The 20,237-nt window shown below is 40.3% G+C and overlaps 1 protein-coding gene across 9 annotated transcripts in view; it reads left to right on the forward strand.

Annotated features, from left to right (window-relative positions):
• Positions 1-20,237, forward strand: part of ZNF169 (zinc finger protein 169) — a 97,429-nt gene that overhangs the window by 45,236 nt on the left and 31,956 nt on the right. For 5 of the 9 annotated variants that reach the window (XM_006067976.4, XM_044940315.2, XM_044940314.2 and 2 more), the window contains one exon: positions 10,750-10,835. In XM_006067976.4, coding sequence (XP_006068038.1) covers positions 10,758-10,835 — 78 coding nt within the window. In that variant the 5' untranslated portion in view covers positions 10,750-10,757. Of the gene's footprint in view, positions 1-10,749; positions 10,836-16,475; positions 16,570-20,237 lie in introns of all 9 variants that reach the window. The other 4 variants (XM_025282086.3, XM_044940313.2, XM_025282089.3 and 1 more) reach the window with 1 other exon arrangement.

Genomic DNA, 20,237 nt, shown 5'->3' on the forward strand with positions numbered 1-20,237 from the left:
TTCTTCCTGGGTGTTAACTGGGGGAGAGTGGCTGGATGATTCCTACCTGGCGATGGAGGCGCCGCTTGGTCCCAAGGACCTAGGTTTTGCAGGGAGGACTTGCATGGGGCAGACACTCAGACTTACCTTGACTGACAATGGTGGTGGGGGAAACTTGGGTCAGCGGCCTCGGGCCCCACGGGCTCATGGGGGAGTTGGAAGGGCCTGGTGGGAGTCAGACACCCCGGGTTTGCGTGGGGCACCCTTGTGCTCACATATGCGACTTCTCCCGAAGTTGTCTGACTCCTCTGGTGCTGGGGCTCTTCCAGCAGCTTAGAGTGGAGCCCACAGGGCAGAAACCTTTGTTCAAGCCATAGGGGACTGGTGGGCTGACTCCCTGAATTAATAGGGATGAGAGAATGAGAAGAGGATGGTAAGACGTCCAGACTTAAGTTTTATTTTAAATTTTGCTTTATGAAAACATTGTAAACATGCACAGAAGTAGCTGTGAGGTCTCCTGGATTCATCACACAGATTCACCACTTCTCAACAAGAGCCCTGTTCTTTCTGCCCTAAATCTGCAACCTCAGGTGTATATCTCTTTGGGCATTTCCTCTCCCTGGGGGCCTATGTCAAGCCTGTTGTGGGAGCCCTGCCTCGATAGGGAGAGTTCACATACAGGTCTGCCTGTATGTGAGTGTCCTTGGGCAAAGTACTGAATCTCCTGGAGCTGTTGGGAGTGTGCAAAGAGGTAAAACAGGGGTCTGGTATGTGTTAATATAGTGTTCATTTCTGTTTTTACTAACCTTTATAGGCACATAGAAGATTAACATCATGCTGGATTATCAGCATAACGTTAGAGAAGGCTTGTTCTAAAACCCACTTCCCAATTCTGTTCCTTGTATTGTTCTTTCCATGCCTGTATCTGATACCTTACTTGAGGAGTGAAGTGCTCCTCAACTGCAGGCTTGGGGGTTTCCAGTCCACTGTCTGAACTGGGAGAGAACACTGAGGCTGGAACTGCTTCTCTCCTACCAGGTTTTGCCTTGGAGCGGTCTGCTCCTTCACATTCAGAGGGGGCTGCCTGTTAGGGAGGAGAGGGTTCCTAGGGGCCTGGCCGACCTGCCTCAGATGATAGCACTTCCTTGTTATATTCTTATGGTGTCTTTGGTACTAAATGAGGGTGTGACTTTGATACCTTATGCCAAAGTCATATCTCCTCTTGGGCACAGAGCTGCAAGTGATTTCCTAGGAAGAGAGGCTTGTTTTTGATGGAGTACATTCCTGCACAGCTGTCCTGGGGCACATTCCTCTGCCCTCATCAGGTCTTTCCATCTTCACAGTTGTTCCTGCATTGTTTCTCTCCACATCCATTCACACTGTTGTATTCTCAGGGCCTTGGAGTGGTGGCAAAACAGTGATGGTGAGAAGTACTGTTTTTAGAGCAATAGTCCTGTGTGGTCAGTGTGCTTTCTAAGTTAAGTGTTAGTTGCTCAGTTGTGTCCGACTCTTTGCGACCCCATGGACTGTAGCCCTCCAGGCTCCTCTGTCCATGGAATTCTCCAGGGAAGAATATTGGAGTGGGTAGCAATTCCCTTCTCTAGAATCTTCCCAAACCAGGGATCAAACCTGGGTCTCCTGCATTGCAGGCAGATTCTTTACTGTCTGAGCCACCAGGGAAGCCCAAGTTTTGTTTTTTTTGTTTTTTTTGTTTTTTTTTTAATTTAATGATTGTGATTAAGTTAAAATGATTTAACTTAGTGATTATGCTTTTTTGTCTCTTTTCTACTCTGTCATATTTTTTACTTCATATATTTTTTCCAGACTGTGACTTAACTTTTTATTTTCTTGCTAGTATCTTTTACAGAACAGAATTTTAAAAATCTTAACAGAATCCAGCTTACTATTTTTTTTCCCCATGAATTGTGTTTTTGCTGTCATGTGAAGAGACATGGCCAAGTCCCCGGTCATCTAAATTTTTTCCCATGTTATTTTCCAGGAGTTTTATAGTTTCATGCTTTGCCTTTAAGTCTGTTATCCATTTTAAGTTGATTTTTGTGGAAGATGTAAGGTCTGTGTATGTGGAAGTTCAGTTGTTCCAGTACTGCCATTTAATGAAAAGACAGTCTGTTCTCCACTGATTTTTTTCTTGCTCTGTTGACTTTATTTATGCGTGTCTATTTCTGTGTGCTCTATTCTGTTCCATTGATCTGTTTGTCTATTTTTTTTTCATTTATTTTTTTTGCCAATACCACACATTTAATTCTTGTAGCTTTATAGTAAGTTTAGAATCTAGTCATGTCAGTCTTCTGACTTTGTTATTCTTTAGTATTGTGTTGTCTCTTCTTGGTCACTTGCCTTTCCATATACACTTTAGAACCAGTTTGTCGATACCTTCAAAGTAACTTGCTGGAATTTTGATGGATCGAATGTATAGATCAAGTTGGAAAGAACTGACATTTTAACAATATCAAGTCTACCTATCCATAATATGGACTATCCATTGTTTTAGACCTTTGATTTTTTTCAGCAGAGTTTTGTAGTTTTCCTCATGTATACTACAAAGTTTTAAAAGATTTATATCTAAGTATTTCATTTTTCTGGGTGCTACTGTAATGTTTTTGATTTCAAATTCCATCTGTTCATGGCTGGTATATAGGAAAGCAGTTGATTTTTGTATATTAACCTTGTGTCCTGAAGCTTTGATATAATCACATGTTCTAGAAAGAAATCTTGGATTTTCTACATAGACAGTTGGACTTCCTTGGCGGCTCAGTCAGTAAAGAATCCACCTGCAATGCAGGAAACCTGGGCTTGATCCCTGGGGTCAGGAAGATCCTCTGAAGGCAATTGCAACCCATTCTAGTATTCTTGCCTGGAAAATTCCATGGACAGAGGAACCTGTGGGCTATAGTACATGGGGTCACAAAGAGTCAGACACGACTTAGTGACTGAACGCCACCACCACATAGACAATCAAGTCATCTTCAGAAAAGACAGTTTTATTTCTTCTTTCCTAGTCAGTATACCTGTTATTTCCTTTTCTTGTCTTCTTACATTAGCCTGGAATTCCAGCATGATGTTGAATAGGAGTGGTGAAAGGTGACATTCTTGCCTTGTTTTTGATCTTAATGGGATAGCATCTAGTTTCTCACTTGTAAATGCTGTTAATTGTAGATTTTAACTTTTTTAAGCACAGCAACAATTATTTGCAGAGAGTATCAGCACAGCCTATCTTTAACCTAAGCCTAACAAAATTAACATTGATTCTTTAATGTCATCTAATATCTCATCAGTGTTCATATTTCCTTGATTGCCTCCAAAATGTCTAAATAAGGTCCACACATGGCATTTGAGTATCTCTTCAGTCTCCTTTTATTCCATAAGACCTTTCTCTTTTTATACTATTAACTTGTTGAAGTCTTAACATTAAAAAAAAAAAAGCAAATTATGTCATTTTACTCTCAGCACCTCAGCTTCATTTCTTAATAATGATTTGTTTTTCTCTGTATCCAGAATATCATGATCTTACCTAACAATATTCACAATAATTCTCTAACGTCACCTAATACCCAGTTCATTTTAATTGGCCTTCATAGTTCCCAAAATGTTTTTCAGTTCGTTTGTGCAGATTCCTAGTGGCTCAGATGGTAAAGAATCTACTTGCAGTGAAGGAAACAGGGTTTGATACCTGGATTGGAAAGATTGCCTGGAGAAGGGAATGGCAACCCACTCCAGTATTCTTGCCTGGGAAATTCCATGTACAGAGGAGCCTGGCGGGCTGCAGTCCACGGAGTCGCAAAGAGTCAGACACGACTGAGCCACTAACACATTCACTTTCACTTGTGCAGATTAGTCAGTTGAAGCTAATAGATGACACCTGAAGAATGATGTTTATTTCTTAAGTGGATTTGTGTTAAGGAAAATCTCCCCTCTAAAAAATTTTGTCATGAAATTGACTTGCTGAAGACCTAGGGTATTTTATGACTGTCCATTCTTACTTTCAAATATCACATTTCAAATCTTGGGTATATAAGTGGAGGGGAAGGAAGATCCAGGTTATGGCTTCTATCCAGCTTCACATTTCTCTCTAAATCTACATTCTGTTTGAACTGTAGTGCCCTTTCTGTTTTGAATTTCCTAGGCCTTGTCCTTAGGGCTGATGTAGATGGAGAACTTCTGTTTTTACAGAATAAGTCACCATTTCTTACTGAGAATGCTCACTTGTGGGCACTATGAGACCCTTTCCTCTTAATAGAGTCCATTCAGTGACTCAATAGAGTCTTACCCAGTTGGTGGGGCTGTGGGCTTCATTTGCCAACTAGAGATTGGGGCTGAACCTGCTACTGGTCCAGCTCTGGGGGCCTTATGTACAGGACACTGGTTAAGAATGGGCAACTCTCTCTGGAGTGGGAGCACTGAGTCCAGGACACTAGACTGCCGGAGAACTCCTGATCCCAGAGAGTACTAATTACTGAGAACTCCCACGAAGGCTTCCACCTCTGTCCAAGATCTGATGCCACCAAGCTGCTGGCAACACACAGTGCAGGATGCCTCACCCAAATAAGAAGCATGACGAAAACACAAACCCAGTCATCAGCAGACAGGCTTCCCACAGACACTCCCCCAAAAGGCATTTCACATAGCCCTTCCCATCAGAGGGAAAAAAAACCTCACCTCTTCCCACTAGAATGTAGGTACAAGTCCCTCCAAATAAGAAGCTTACCCAAACCGCTGGACCAATCTCAACCACCAAGGGCAGAGACCAAAAGGAAGAACTATGACCTAAAATCTGGGGAAAGGAGACTTCAAACTAGTAAATTAGAAGAAAAAAATGAAAAGACAGAGAAATATTGCACAAATGAAGGAGCAAGTTCAAAACTCAAATAAACAAAGAGGAAATAAGCAAACTACCTGAAAAGAATTCAGAGTAATGGTAATAAAGATGATCCAAAACCTTGGAAATAGAATGGAGAAAATGCAAGAATCAGTTAACACATTCAAACAAAACAATTACTGAAATTAAAAATAGGAAGGGATCAATAGCAGAATAACTGAGGCAGAACAATAGATAAGTGAATTGGAAGATAGAATGGTAGAAATAACTGCTGAAGAGCAGAGTAAAGGAAAAAGAATGAAATGAATAGAGGATAGTCTCAGAGACATCTGGTCAAATAGAAACTGCGTCAACATTAAAATTATAGGGGTCCCAGAAGAAGAAGAGAAAAAGAAAGTGTCTGAGAAAATTTTTGAAATGATTATAGTTGAAAATTTTCCTAACATGGGAAAGGAAATAGTCCATCAAGTCTAAGAAGCCCAGAGAGTCCCATTGAGGCTAAACCCAAGGAGAAACATACCAAGACATATACTAATCATACTAACAAAGATTAAACACAATATTAAAAGCAACAAGGGAAAAGCAGTGAGTAACATACAAAGGAAACTCCATATTATTAACAGCTGATCTTTCAGCAGAAACTCTTCAGGCCAGAAAGGAATGGCAGGATACATATGCTGAAAGGGAAAAATATACAACCAAGATTACTTTACCCAGCAAGGATCTCATTGAATATTGATGGAGAAATCAAAAGTGAAAGACAAGCAAAAGTTAAGAGAATTTAGCACCACCAAACTAGCTTTACAACAAATGTTAAAGGGACTTCTATAGGCAGGAAACAAGGGAAGGAAATGTACAAAAACAAACCCAAAACAGTTAAGAAAATGCCAACGGGAACATACATATATCAACAATTACTTTAAGTGTAAATGGATTAAATGCTCCACCCAAAACACACAGACTGGCTAAATGGACACAAAAACAAGACTCATGTATGCTGTCTATAGGAGACCCACTTTGGACCTGGAAACACATACAGACTGAAAGTGAGAGGATGGAAAAAGATATTTCATGCCAATGGGAATCAAAAGAAAAGTAGAGTAGCAAGTCTCAAATCAAATAAACCATGAAATAAAGAATATTATTAATAGAAGAGATAAGGAAGGACGCTATATGATGATCAAGGGATCAATCCAAGAAGACATAACAATTGTAAGTATTTATGCACCCAGCGTAGGAGTATATCAATACACAAGACAAACACTAACAGAAATTAAAAGACACTTACTCCTTGGAAGGTTGTTATGACCAACCTAGATAGCATATCAAACAGCAGAGATATTACTTTGCCAACAAAGGTCCTTCTAGTCAAGGCTATGGTTTTTCCAGTTGTCATGTATGGATATGAGAGTTGGACTGTGAAGAAAGCTGAGCACCAAAGAATTGATGCTTTTGAACTGTGGTGTTGGAGAAGACTCTTGAGAGTCCCTTGGACTACAAGGAGATCCAACCAGTCCATCCTAAAGGAGACCAGTCCTGGGTGTTCATTGGAATGACTGATGCTGAGGCTGAAACTCCAATACTTTGGCCTCATGCGAAGAGTTGACTCTGGAAAAGACCCTGATGCTGGGAGGGATTGGGGGCAGGACGAGAAGGGGACAACAGAGGATGAGATGGCTGGATGGCATCACCGACTCAATGCACATGAGTTTGGGTGAACTCCAGGAGTTGGTGATGGATAGGGAGGCCTGGCGTGCTGCGATTCATGGGGTCATGAAGAGTCAGACATGACTGAGCAACTGAACTGAACAGACATAAAAGGGGAAATTGACAGTAATACAATAATTGTAGGGGACTTTAACACCCCACTTACGCCAATGGACAGATCATCAAAACAGAAAATTAATAAGGAAATATAAGCCTTAAATGACACATTAGACCAGATGGACCTAATTGAAATATTTAGGACATTGTATCTACATGCAGAAGAATACACTTTCTTCTCAAGTGTACATGGAACATTTTCCAGGATAGACCACATCTTGGGTCACCAATAAAGCCTTTGTAAATTTAAGAAAATTGATATAGTATCAAGCATCTTTTCTGATCACACTGCTATGAGACTAGATACTAATTACAGGGGAAAAACTGTAAAAAGCACAAATATATTCAGATTAAAGAATATATTTCTAAATAACCAACAGGTTACTGAAGAAATAAAAAGGGAAGTAAAACAATCCCTAGAAACAAATAACAACAAAGACATGACTCAAAACCTATGGTATGTAACAAAAGTGATTCTAAGAAAGAAGTTTATAGCAATACAGTCTTACCTCAAGAAATAATAAGAACATCAAATAGACAACCTAATTTACACAAAGAAGAACCAAAAAACCCCCAAGTTAGTAGAAGGAAAGAAGTCATAAAGATCAGAGCAGAAATTAATGAAAAGAAATGAAGGAAACAATAGTAAAGATTAATAAAATTAAAAGCTAATTCTTTGAGAAGATAAACAAATTTTACAAACCACGAGCCAGACTCATCAAAAAAAGGGAGAAGCCGCAAATCAACAAAATTAGAAATGAAAAAGGAGAGGTTACAGCAGACAATGCAGAAATACAAAGAATTATAAGAGACTATTACAAACAGCTATATGCCAGTAAAATGGACAACTTGAAGAAATGGACAGATTCTTAGAAAAACTTAACTTTCCAAGACTGAACCAGGAAGAAATAGAAAATTATGGACAACCTATCACAAGCACTGAAATTGAGACTGTGAGAAGAATCTCCTAAAAAAACAAAAGCCTAAGGCCAGATGACTTCACAAGTGAATTCTGTCAAATATTTAGAGAAGAGCTAATGCCTGTCCTTAAACTCTTCCAAAAAATTGCAGAGGAAGAAAATGTACAAACTCATTCTATGAGGCCACCAATACCTTGATACCAAAACCAGATAATGACATCACACAGAAAGAAAATTATAGGCCAATATCACTGATGAACATAGATAAAAAAATCCTCAACATAATAATATCCACATATGATAAACCCACAGCAAACATTATCCTCAATGGTGAAAAACTGAAAGCATTTCCTCTAAGACTAGGAACAAGACAAGGGGGCCCACTCTTGCCACTAATATTCAACATAGTTTTGGAAGTACTAGCCATGGCAAACAGAGAAGAAAAAGAAAAGGAATCTAGAATTGGAAAAGAAGTAGAACTCTTACTGTTTGAAGACGGCATGATACTATACATAGAAAAGCCTAAAGATACTATCAGAAAATTGCTAGACCTAATCAGTGAAATTAGTAAATTTGCAGGATATAAAATTAAGACACAGAAGTCAGTTGTATTCCTATACACTAACAATGAAAAGTCAGAAAGAAATTAAGGAATCAATCCCATTTACATTGCATCAAAAAGAACAAAATACCTAGGAACAAACCTACCTAGGAAGACAAAAGAGCTGTATACAAAAACTGTAGGACACTGATGAAAGAAATCAAAGATGACCTAAACAGATGGAGAGATATGCCATGCTCCTGGATTGGAAGAATCAATATTGTGATAGTTACTATACTACCCAAAGCAATCTACAGATTCAGTGCAATTCTGATCAAACTACCAATGGCATTTTTCACAGAAGTAGAACAAAATGTCTCACAATTCATATGCAAACACAGAAGACCCTGAATAGCCAAAGCAATCTTGAGAAGAATGGAGCTGGAGGAATCAATCTTCCTGACTTCAGACTATACTGCGAAGCTACAGTCATCAAGACAGTATCGTGCTGGCACAAAAACAGAAACAGACCAATGACACAAGAAATAAATCCATGCACCTATGGCACCCTACTCCAATACTCTTGCCTGGAAAATCCCATGGATGGAGGAGCCTGCTGGGCTACAGTCCATGGGGTTGCTAAGAGGCGGACACGACTGAGCGACTTCACTTTCACTTTTCACTTTCACACATTGGAGAAGGAAATGGCAACCCACTCCAGTGTTCTTGCCTGGAGAATCCCAGGGACGGGGGAGCCTGGTGGGCTGCCGTCTATGGGGTCGCACAGAGTTGGACACGACTGAAATGACTCAGCAGCAGTAGCAGCATGGGCACCTTAATTTTGATAAAGGAGGCAAGAGTATACAGTGGAGAAGAGACAGTTTCTTCAATAAGTGGAGCTGGGAAAACTGGACAGCTATGTGTAAAAGAATGACATTAGAACACTTCTTAACATCATACACAAAGATAAACTTGAAATGGATCAAAGATCTTAAGGTAAGACCAAAAACTATAAAACTCTTGAAAACATAGGCAGAATGCTCTATGACATAAATCACAGCAAGATCCTCCATGACCCCCCTTCTAGAGTAATGGAAATTAAAAGAAAAAAATAAACAAGTGGGGCTTAATTAAACTTAAAAGCTTTTCACAGCAAAGGAAACAATAAATAAGATGAGAAGACAACCCTCAGAATGGGAGAAAATAACTGCAGATGAAAAAACTAATAAAGGATTAATCTCCAAAATGTATAAGCAGCTCAAACAGCTCAGTATTAGAAAAGCAAACAGCCCAATCAAAAGGTTGGCAGAAGACCTAAACAGACATTTCTCCAAAGAGGACAACTGGGTGGCTAATAAACACATGGAAAGATGCTCAACATCCCTCATTATTAGAGAAATGTAAATCAAAACTATGATGAGGTATCATCTCACACTGGTCATCAAAAAAATCTTCAGTCAATAAATGGTGGAGAGGATGTGGAGAAAAAGGAACTCTCTTGTACTGTTGGTAGGAATATAAATTGATATAGCCATTATGGAGAACAATATGGAAATTGTTTTCCATATTGTTTTTCCTTAAAAACTAGGAATAAAATTACCATATGACCCAACAATCCCATTTTTGGACATACAGTGTGAGAAAGCCATAGTTGAAAAAGACACATGTACCCCAATGTTCCTTGCAGCACTATTTATAGTAGCTTGGACATGGAAGCAAAGTAGATGTCCATCAACAGATGAATGGATAATGAAGTTGTGGTACATATATACAATGGAAGATTACTCAACCATAAAAAGGAATGCATTTGAGTCAGTTCTAATGATGTGGTTGAACCTTGAGCCTATTATGCAGAGTGAAGTAAGTCAGAAAGAGAAAAACAAATGTTATATATTAATGTGTGTATATGAAATCTAGAAAGATGGCACTGATGTATCTGTTTGCAGGGGAGCAGTGGAGACATAGACATAAAGAACAGACTTGTGGACAGAGTGGGGGAAGGAGAGGATGGGGCAAATTGAGAGAGTAGCACTGAAACATGCACATTACCATATATAAATAGATACGCAGTGGGAATTTGCAGTGTGACTCATCAAGCTCAAACATATTCTGTGACAACCTAAAAGGATGGGATGGGGTGGGATGTGGGAGGAGGTTCAAGAGAGAGGGGACATATATATACCTATGGCTGATTCATGTTGATGTATGGATGAAATCAACACAATATTGTAAAGCAATTATCCTCCAATTTAAACAAATTAAAAAAAAACCTGGAAAATGTAAATGTAAGAAATCTTTGATGACAAAATACAGATCAATGGCTATTGGGGAGGGGAGTGAAAGATTACAAAGGAGCACATTAGTCATTTTTGGAAATGACTAATAAATTTACTCTCCTCAGTGTTGTGATATTTTCACAGGTGTATAAGTATTTCAAACTTACTAAGCTGTGTACTTTAAATACGTGTATAATTATGTGTCAAATATATGCCAGTAAGATATGGTTTTTTAAATTAAAAAAAGAAGGGGTGCCTCTGATGCCATCTTAAACCTGCTTTCCTTACCTCCTTCTTGCCTCTGCTAAACTGTGAGGCTGGATAGATGGGTACTCCTCCCACACATCCCTTTCTTCTCTTCTCTTTCTCCAGCTCTGCCTATGCAACGAGTCTTCTCTAGGAAGAGCACTCACCAGACTAAGAACATGGCCCCAGGGCTCCTGACTACTAGGGATGAGGTGAGTCCTAAAATTTCTTCCTAGCTCTTATAGGATGGACCCATTTCTTTTATCGTGTACTGGATCTGCCTTGATGGTGTTAGGCTGCACCTACCCCCGACCTTGGAGGTGTGACTTGTCTTACCTGGAGCCTTTTCTTGGACTCCTCTGGTCCATTCATGAGCTATACATTCATCAAGTAGTAAATTGTCATCAGCACAGTTGAAACACAATCATGGTTATGGGCCCAGTGATTCCAGGGCCTAAAAGAGTTAAGGAAGGCTTTCAAAGGAGGAGCTGCCTGAGCTGCCCCTGACAGATTTGGCAAGTTGAAGAGCTGAAGGAATGTATTTCTGTGAGAATGTAACTGGAAGCCTAGCACATCTCTGAGACCAGGGGATCTGCAGGCTGTCCCTCGTCATATGGGAAGCTTGGAGCAGTCCGTGGCCTTTTGTTACATCAGTTTTCTCTGTGTAGAGGTGAGGATGCTGACCTGCTGTCTGCTGGTGATTCATGGGTAGCTATAGTTTGGCTGGCGCCATGCTTTATATTTAAACGAGTTTTCCACACTTAAAAATTGGAAGAATACATCTAAGTCCTGAGTCCACATTCTTGGTGCATATGACAAGTAGCTGGAACCAAACAGCATCCCCATGGTGTAGTCACAGCCTCTCGTGCCCCTTGACCCCATGGCTGAAGTGCCTGCTTCATTCATTCATTACTTGCCTCGGCTCTGAAGGTTTTGCTTTTACCCACTCTGAGTCTGAATGGAGGTAGTTCAACCAGAATCCTGAAATCTAGGCTGAGGAGTTTGGGCTTGAACTTGGAACAGGTTAGGTTTGAAGAATTTTGAGAAGTTTGCCATAAGTAGTAATTGAATGAATATATGTCCTAAAGGAAAGATTTTCTAATCCCTAAGACTAGGCAGCTTGTGACCTTGACATTATCAAATGGAGTTAACATTTACTGACTGCCTAAACAGACGCCAGGTGGGATACTTCTATTGATTATTATCAATTACAAAAAATAGTGTCAGTTGTTCTAATTAAATGTTGTGTTGCCTGTCATAAAAAATATGACAAGTGTAAAATTTTTTTTGTTAGATCTGAACTGCTGAGCTCATATGGTAGGTATTTGCCTGTTACTGTATAAGTTAAAAATACTTGATTTTGATGTTATCAGATACCATTGAGGGCTGTATGTCCCTCAATTGTCAAATCTTTTATTTGAGAAAAAATGTTTACACAGTACTTGCAATTCAGAATGTTTCCTAAGGTGTTTGTGGGGGGAATTTCTTTTTACCATTACTGATATTAATAGAGAGACATTCTTGGCCAAAATGAAACATTCCTTTCCTGCCCCTTCCTGTGGGATCCTTAGCACACCCTGAACCATATCCTGTCTATGACCATCATCTCTCAATATACATTTTTTTCCTTTTATTCATTCATTAAAAATTGATCCCAGGGCATGAGCATCTGAGTAGCTTTGTTTTTATTTTTTAATTTTTAATTTTTTTAAATTGTGAAAGTGTGATAACACATTCACAGGAGACTTGGAAAATACAGAACAATGTTACATATAGTTCCACTATATATTGTAATTATTTTTTTAAGTAGAAAAGTTAAGATTTTTAGTTGGAGTTTCAAACTCTCATAAATTAATAGAATATAGAGAAGTAGAAGGGTATAGTAGACCTGAAAAGCACTGTGAATGAATTCAGCATAATTAAAATTTATACAATTTTCACACAATAGTAGGATACAAATTCTATTCAAGTTCCTATACACTGTAAACTAGGAGACACTGGAACATATCCAGGGACATAAAACAAGGTGCCAAAATTTCATGGTCTAAAAATGTTGAAATCATACAGTCTTATCACTCTTATCACTGTGAAATTATGTTAGAAATTGATATCAAAGATATTTGAAAATAGCATATTTTCAGGTGCCATGTGACATTTATCAGGATAGATCTTCGACTTAGCCATCAAAAGCCTCAATAAAGTTAGACTGAAAAAAAACACAGAGGATGATTGCAGAGAAGAAAGGTTGCCTATCTCCTTCTTTTGGTTGTTTTTCTGGAACTTTATCTTGTCCCTTCATCTGGGACAAAACCCTCTGCTTTTTCATCCTGGTTAACTTTCTAGCTACTAGTGGTTTTCTAGCTACTGTGGGATTGTAGTTCTTCTTGCTTCTTCTGTCTGCCCTCTGATGGAAGAGGCTGAGAGGTTTGTATAAGCTTCCTGATGGGAGAGACTGGTGGTGAGAAAAACTGGGTCTTGCTCTGGTGGGCAGAGGTATGCTTGCTGCTGCTGCTAAGCTGCTTCAGTCATGTCCGACTCTGTGCGACCCCAGAGACGGCAGCCCACCAGGCTTCCCCGTCCCTGGGATTCTCCAGGCAAGAACACTGGAGTGGGTTGCCATTTCCTTCTCCAATGCATGAAAGTGAAAAGTGAAAGTGAAGTCACTCAATCATGTCCAACTCCTAGCAACCCCATGGACTGCAGCCTATCAGGCTCCTCTGTCCATGGGATTTTCCAGGCAAGAGTACTGGAGTGGGGTGCCATTGAAAACTTTAATCCAATTATCTGCTGATGGGTGGGGTTTGGCCTGAGGCAGCTCAGCCCTGGGGTCTGTGGACTCTATTGTAGGGTTAATGGAGACCTCCAAGAGGACTTAGGCCAAAGAACCTCTTCCAGGACTGCTGCTGCCTTTGCCCCCATCCTTATGGTTAGCCACTGCTAACCCACACCTCCACAGCAGACCCTTCAACACAAGCAAGTCACTGCTCCTTTTCCCTGGGTTTTGGCATGTACAAGATTTTGTTTGTGTCCTCCCAGAGTGGAGTCTTTGAATCCTCCAGTCCTGTGGAAGTCCTGTAATTGAATCCCACTGACCTTCAAAATCAGATTCGCTGGGGATTCCCAGTTCCTTTGCTGGATCCCCAGGCTGGGAAGCTGGATGTGGGGCTCAGAACTGTCACAACAGTGGGAAAACTTCTTTGGTAGTATCATTCTCCTGATTGTTGGTCGCCCACCTAATGGGTATGGGATTTGATTTTGTGTTTGTGCTCTTCCTACCATCTAGTTGCGGCTTCTTCTTTGTCTCTGGACATGGGATATCTTTTTTGGTGAGTTCCAACATCCTCCTGTTGATGGTTGTTCAACAGCTAATTGTGATTTTGGAGCTTTGGCAGGACTGAGTAGCTTTGCTTTTAAGAAGTTTCCATACTTGCAGATATACGGCACTCATAACATATTTGTTTCATAAAGGGACACGATCTTAACTTACTCTGAAAGAAAACAGAACAATGGATTTGTTTTGTTTGTTTTGCTGTTAGTTATTTGAGACATAGAAATTTACGTATTTTCAGTTCAGTTCAATTGCTCAGTCATATCCAACTCTTTGCGACCCCATGGACTGCAGCATGCCAAGCTTCCCTGTCCATCAACAACTCCCAGAGCTTACTCAAACTCATGTCCATTGAGTTGGTGATACCATCCAACCATCTCATCCTCTGTCACCCCTTCTCCTACCTTCAATCTTTCCCAGCATCAGGGTCTTTTCCAAGGAGTCAGTTCTTTGCATCAGATGGCCAAAGTATTGGAGTGTCAGTTTCAGCATCAGTCCTTCCAATGAATATTCAGGACTGATTTCCTTTAGGACTGACTGGTTTGATCTCCTTGCAGTCCAAGGGACTCTAAAGAATTTTCTTCAAAACTGCAGTTCAAAAGTGTCAATTCTTTGGCACTCAGCTTTCTTTATAGTCCAACTCTCACATCCATACATGACTACTGGAAAAACCATAGCTTTGACTAGATGGACCTTTGTCGGCCAAGTAATGTCTCTGCTTTTTAATATGCTGTCTGGTTTGGTCAAAACTTTTCTTCCAAGGAGCAAGTGTCTTAATTTCATGGCTGCAGTCACCATCTGCAGTGACTTTAGAGCCCCCCAAAACAGTCTCTCACTGTTTCCATTGTTTCCCTATCTATTTGCCATGAAGTGATGTGACTGGATGACATGATCTTGGTGTTTTGTATGTAGTTTTAAGCCAACTTTTTCACTCCCCTCTTTCACTTTCATCAGGAGGCTCTTTAGTTCTTCGCTTTCTGCCATAAGTGTGGTGTCATCTGCATAACTGAGGTTACTGATATTTCTCCCAGCAATCTTGATTCCAGCTTGTGCTTCATCCATCCCAGCATTTCACGTGATGTACTCTGCATATAAGTTAAATAAACAGGGTGACAATATACAGCCTTGACGTACTCCTTTCCCAATTTGGAACCAGTCTGTTGTTCCACGTCCAGTTCTAACTGTTGCTTCCTGACCTGCATATAGGTTTCTCAAGAGGCAGGTCAGGTAGTCTGGTATTCCCATCTCTTTCCGAATTTTCCACAGTTGATTGTGATCCACACAGTCAAAGGCTTTGGCATAGTCAATAAAGCAGAAATAGATGTTTTTCTGGAACTCTCTTGCTTTTTCCATGATCCAGCGGATGTTAGCAATTTGATCTCTGGTTCCTCTGCCTTTTCTAAAACCAGCTTGAACATCTGGAAGTTCACGGTTCACGTATTGCTGAAGCCTGGCTTGGAGAATTTTGAGCATTACTTTACTAGCATGTGAGATGAGTGCAATTGTGTGGTAGTTTGAGCATTCTTTGGCATTGCCTTTCTTTGGGATTGGAATGAAAACTGACGTTTTTCAGCCCTGTGGCCACTGCTGAGTTTTCCAAATTTGCTGGCATATTGAGTGCAGCACTTTCACAGCATCATCTTTCAGGATTTGAAATAGCTCAACTGGAATTCCATCACCTCCACTAGCTTTGTCCACCACTTTCTAATTCCATAATGTTTTCAGACCCCTCCCACCCCAGAGGTGGAGAAGGAAATGGCAACTCACTCCAGTATTCTTGCCTAGAGAATCCTGTGGATGGAGGAGCCTGGTGGGCTGCTATCCATAGGGTTGCACAGAGTCGGACACGACTGAAGCGACTTAGCACGCATGCGTGCATTGGAGAAGGAAATGGCAACCCACTCCAGTGTTCTTGCCTGGAGAATCACAGGGACAGAGGAGCCTGGTGGGCTGCCATCTATGGGGTCGCACAGAGTCAGACATGAGTGAAGCAACTTAGCAGCAGCACTCCAGAGCCCCATTCTCCCCTCCCCCAGCTCTTGACAACTACTAATCTATTTGTATACATTTGGTTGTTCTGGATGTTGCGTGTAAATGGAATCATATAATATATGGTGTTTTTTGGCTGTTTTCTTTCACTTGGCATAATATTTTCAAGATTCATCCACACTGTAGCCCAAACCAGTAATACTTTATTCTTCTTTAAGGTTGAATAATATTCCATTGTTTGGATATAAGCCATTTTGTTTACTCATTTATCAATTGATGGATATTTCAATTATTCCTGTCACTATAATTTAATTAAGATTTTTGGTCTGTCTGTGTGCATCTGACAAGTTTTAATGATAAAATTGTAGTATTTTAAAACTAGTGACTACACCACTATCATACCTTTAAAGTGAAAAAATCACAAACATTTACATTCAAATCAGTAACTCTACTGGTTAAATCATTAATAGATTTTCACTATTCCATCCCACTGTTTCTCAGTCATTAGAAATTTAACCTGTTCTCAATGTTTCAGAATTGTTTCTATGGGAAATTTTATTCATGAAGTGAATTTTGGACTTACCACAGAATATGGCCAAGTGAAGAAAGATGCCACCAAATATGGCCAGGTGAAGAGAGATGAGTGTTTTAAGTCATGTGAGTTACAATTCTATAGTAGAGCATCTGTGGTTTTTGTTTGCTTTTAAAACCATTGACAAGATGCTCTAACACCTTTGCTCTCCTATTCTACTACCACTAGCTTTCCTTTCCCTCCTACCAGATGTTTTTCCCTTCCCATATCATAGGCTTTCTCCTTTTCCTTCTTAGGGCATCTGTGTTCCCTTTCTCTCTACATGCCTCATCTTGATTTTTAGCCCTCTGCTTTTTCCATGTCTATTCTGAATCTTACTCATGTTTTAAATTTAATTTTTCTTTTACTTAAAAAATTTTTGTTTTGGCTATACATGGACTTTATTGTGGTACACAGGCTGTTTGGTGCATTGGCTTTCTCTAGTTGCAGAGCATGGGCTTAGTTGCCCTGAGGCTTGTGGGAGCTTAGTTCCCCGACCAGGGATCAAACTTGTGTCCCCTGCTTTGGAAGGCAGATTTATAACCAGGGAAGTCTCTAGATTTCTACTAGACCACCAGGGAAGTCCCTAAAGTTTAATTTTTTTTTTGATGTTACAAACCATAATTCACCCTGTGGATTAAATTTCCAGACAGGACTTTGAAGTCTCTAATATTAGCTATACTCAGTGAGAAAAGGAAAATAGCATTATCAACTATCAGATAAAATCAACTGCTAGACAAAGGGAAAGAAGAACATTTTGGAATGATAAAGAGGTCATGTCATCAGGAGGACATAACAGTTATGTGTGTATATAATTATTCAAAGTAGCAAAACTTCAAAATAATTGCCAGAATTAAAGGGAAAAAAAGATTCCCTTCTGAGTAATTGATAGGACGAGGTAAAATTTAGTAAAGACGTAGATAATCTGAAGAAAACTAGCAACTGTGTTATCCTGGTTGATAGTTATAGAACACACCAGGCTACAACTTTAGAATACACATTCTTTTCGAGTACATTTGGTATGCTCACCAAAATAGACTACATGGGGTTCTGTAAAGGAAATCTTAACAAATTTAAAAAGATGCAAAGAATACAAATTGTATATTTTGTGACTAAGAGAATTGTGTTAGAAGTCAACAATAAAATATCTAAGTAAATTTCAAATATTGGAAATTAAACAACACATTCCTTACTATCCTTACATCAAAGAAGAAATTGCCTAGAAAATCCCATGGGCAGAGGAGCCTGGTAGGCTGCAGTCCATGGGGTCGCAAAGAGTCAGACACGACTGAGTGACTTCACTTTCACTTTCACTTTCATGCATTGGAGAAGGAAATGGCAACCCACTCCAGTGTTCTTGCCTAGAGAATCCCAGGGATGAGGAGGCCTGGTGGGCTGCCGTCTGTGGGGTCGCACAGAGTCGGACACGACTGAAGCGACTTAGCAGCAGCAGCAGCAGAGAATATTTCAAACAGACTGATGATGGAAATACAACTTACCAAAACTTGTGGGAAGCTAACTGAGTAGTTCTGCCTTGCCAGCCTTCCAGCAGTGTCATCCATCACTCTTGGGGCTAACCCCATGCCTAGTGTCCAACTTGACCCATGAAATGTCCCTAGAGGGCCTGAGAGGAAGACAGTATTGCCGATTGGGCCCGCATATTTTCTCTTCCATTTCACTTTCTGTTCCTTATTGTGGGAGCTCAGGGTCTGTAATAAGCACTGAGGACATGCAAGTAGGCTTAGTAGTTGGGAATTTACTGAAACAAATACCCCAGAGCTATCACCTGCTTGCATTCTTAGACTTGGATAGAGGCAGCTTATGGTAGCTACAGTGCTACCTTGCCAATCGGCTGATAAGCCACTTTGGACTTTATCTATATTTCTTGTTATCAGGCACATTGGGCCAAAACCCAAGGTCTCCTTTGTTTAATGAGGAAGATAACTTCAGGACAGAAACATCATAGGCTCTGCCTTTAATGGACTAATGTTGAATAGAAAATTCATGTATATAACATAAAACAGGAAATTCTGCAATAAAGATGAAGACAAACCATCTTATTTTGTGAAAGAAGAAATCTCAGATAATGGGTTTCTTCATGGTACTGGGAATGCTCTTGCAGCATTGTCCTTGGGAGCCCGGTTTGGGGAAAGCTTGTAACACTGGCTTAGGTTGCTGCTGCTGCTGCTGCTGCTAAGTCACTTCAGTCGTGTCTGACTCTGTGTGACCCCAGAGACTGCAGCCCACTAGGCTCCCCCATCCCTGGGATTCTGCAGGCAAGAACATTGGAGTGGGTTGCCATTTCCTTCTCCAATGCATGAAAGTGAAAAATGAAAGTGAAGTCGCTCAGTTGTGTCCGACTCTTCGTGACCCCATGGACTGCAGCCTACCAAGCTCCTCCATCCATGGGATTTTCCAGGCAAGAGAACTGGAGTGGGTTGCCATTGCCTTCTCCCTGGCTTAGGTTAGGTTTCTCTAATACCTTCCCTGAGAAACTCATTTATTTCTGGCAAGTGACCATGTCTCCCAAAATTCTTCAGCAACAAGAACCAAGGGATTTGATGAGTATAAGATCAGTCTAAACTCAGAATTTCCTACAAGGAGAGTGATACTTCAGGAAGAAGAACCCACATTTGTGAAAATGTGTCGTTTATGGCAGAGGCTTCAGATTCAGTTATGAGCTCAGGCAACATCAGAAAATTCATTCTGGTGAGAACCTTATATGTGGGATAATGGAAGTAAATGCTTCATTGAAAGCTCAAAACTTACTCAATATCAGAGGATTCATTCTCACTTGTAAAGAGAGAAACTTTACAAGTGTACTGAATATTTTAAAAGCATCAGTCAAAATTCTGATATTTCACATTAGCAATTTCACACCAGAGAGAAACCCTATGGATGTCACAGTGTAGGAAAAGAAAGGATTCAAATCCATCCCAGATCTCTTTCAGCACAGGGTTGGCAGGGCCCCTTGAGCTCAGAGGGGTGACCCTGCCTCTGTGGCTCTTTGAGAGGCTCTGATGTAAGCAAAGAGTGGCAGCCTTGTCCCTTGGCCTGTGGTGGAATTGGCAGCCCTGACAACTTATGAATAGCCTTTCTTTCCTTAGCCTAATGATAGCCTAATCCTTCCCCATGGCTCAGACGGTAAAGCGACTGCCTGCACTGCGGGAGATCCAGGTTCGATCCTTGGATCGGGAAGATCCCCTGGAGAAGGAAATGGCAACCCACTCCAGTATTCTTGCCTGGAAAATTCCATGGACGGAGGAGCCTGGTGGGCTATAGTCCATGGAGTCTCAAAGAGTCGGACACAACTGAGCGACTTCACTTCACTTTCTTTCCTTGAAGGATAATGCATATTCACATTCTTCCTATCCCATCCCATTTTAAACTGCCTGCCTACCAACTATCCATGAGGAAGCCCTGGCACAAAAACTTTAAATCAAATATCTTAAATATGCATGAAGACCTAAAGGAAAATGAGGACATGGAATGAAAAGAACTAAGTCAACAATATTTGAACAAATAGAGAGTATAAATAAAGGGAATTTATAAAAGAGAACCATATAGAAGTCTTGGAGCTGCAAGTTCAATAACTGAACTGAAAAGTTCATTATAGGGATTCAACAACATATTTAAACAAGGAAAATTAAGTCTGTGCCACTTGGAAATACTTCAATTGAAGTTACCCATTCTGAGGAACAGAAAGAAAAGGTTAGTAAAATGTGA

This window comes from Bubalus bubalis, chromosome 3 (assembly GCF_019923935.1).
Source record: "Bubalus bubalis isolate 160015118507 breed Murrah chromosome 3, NDDB_SH_1, whole genome shotgun sequence".
Classification (NCBI taxonomy): Eukaryota; Metazoa; Chordata; class Mammalia; order Artiodactyla; family Bovidae; genus Bubalus; species Bubalus bubalis.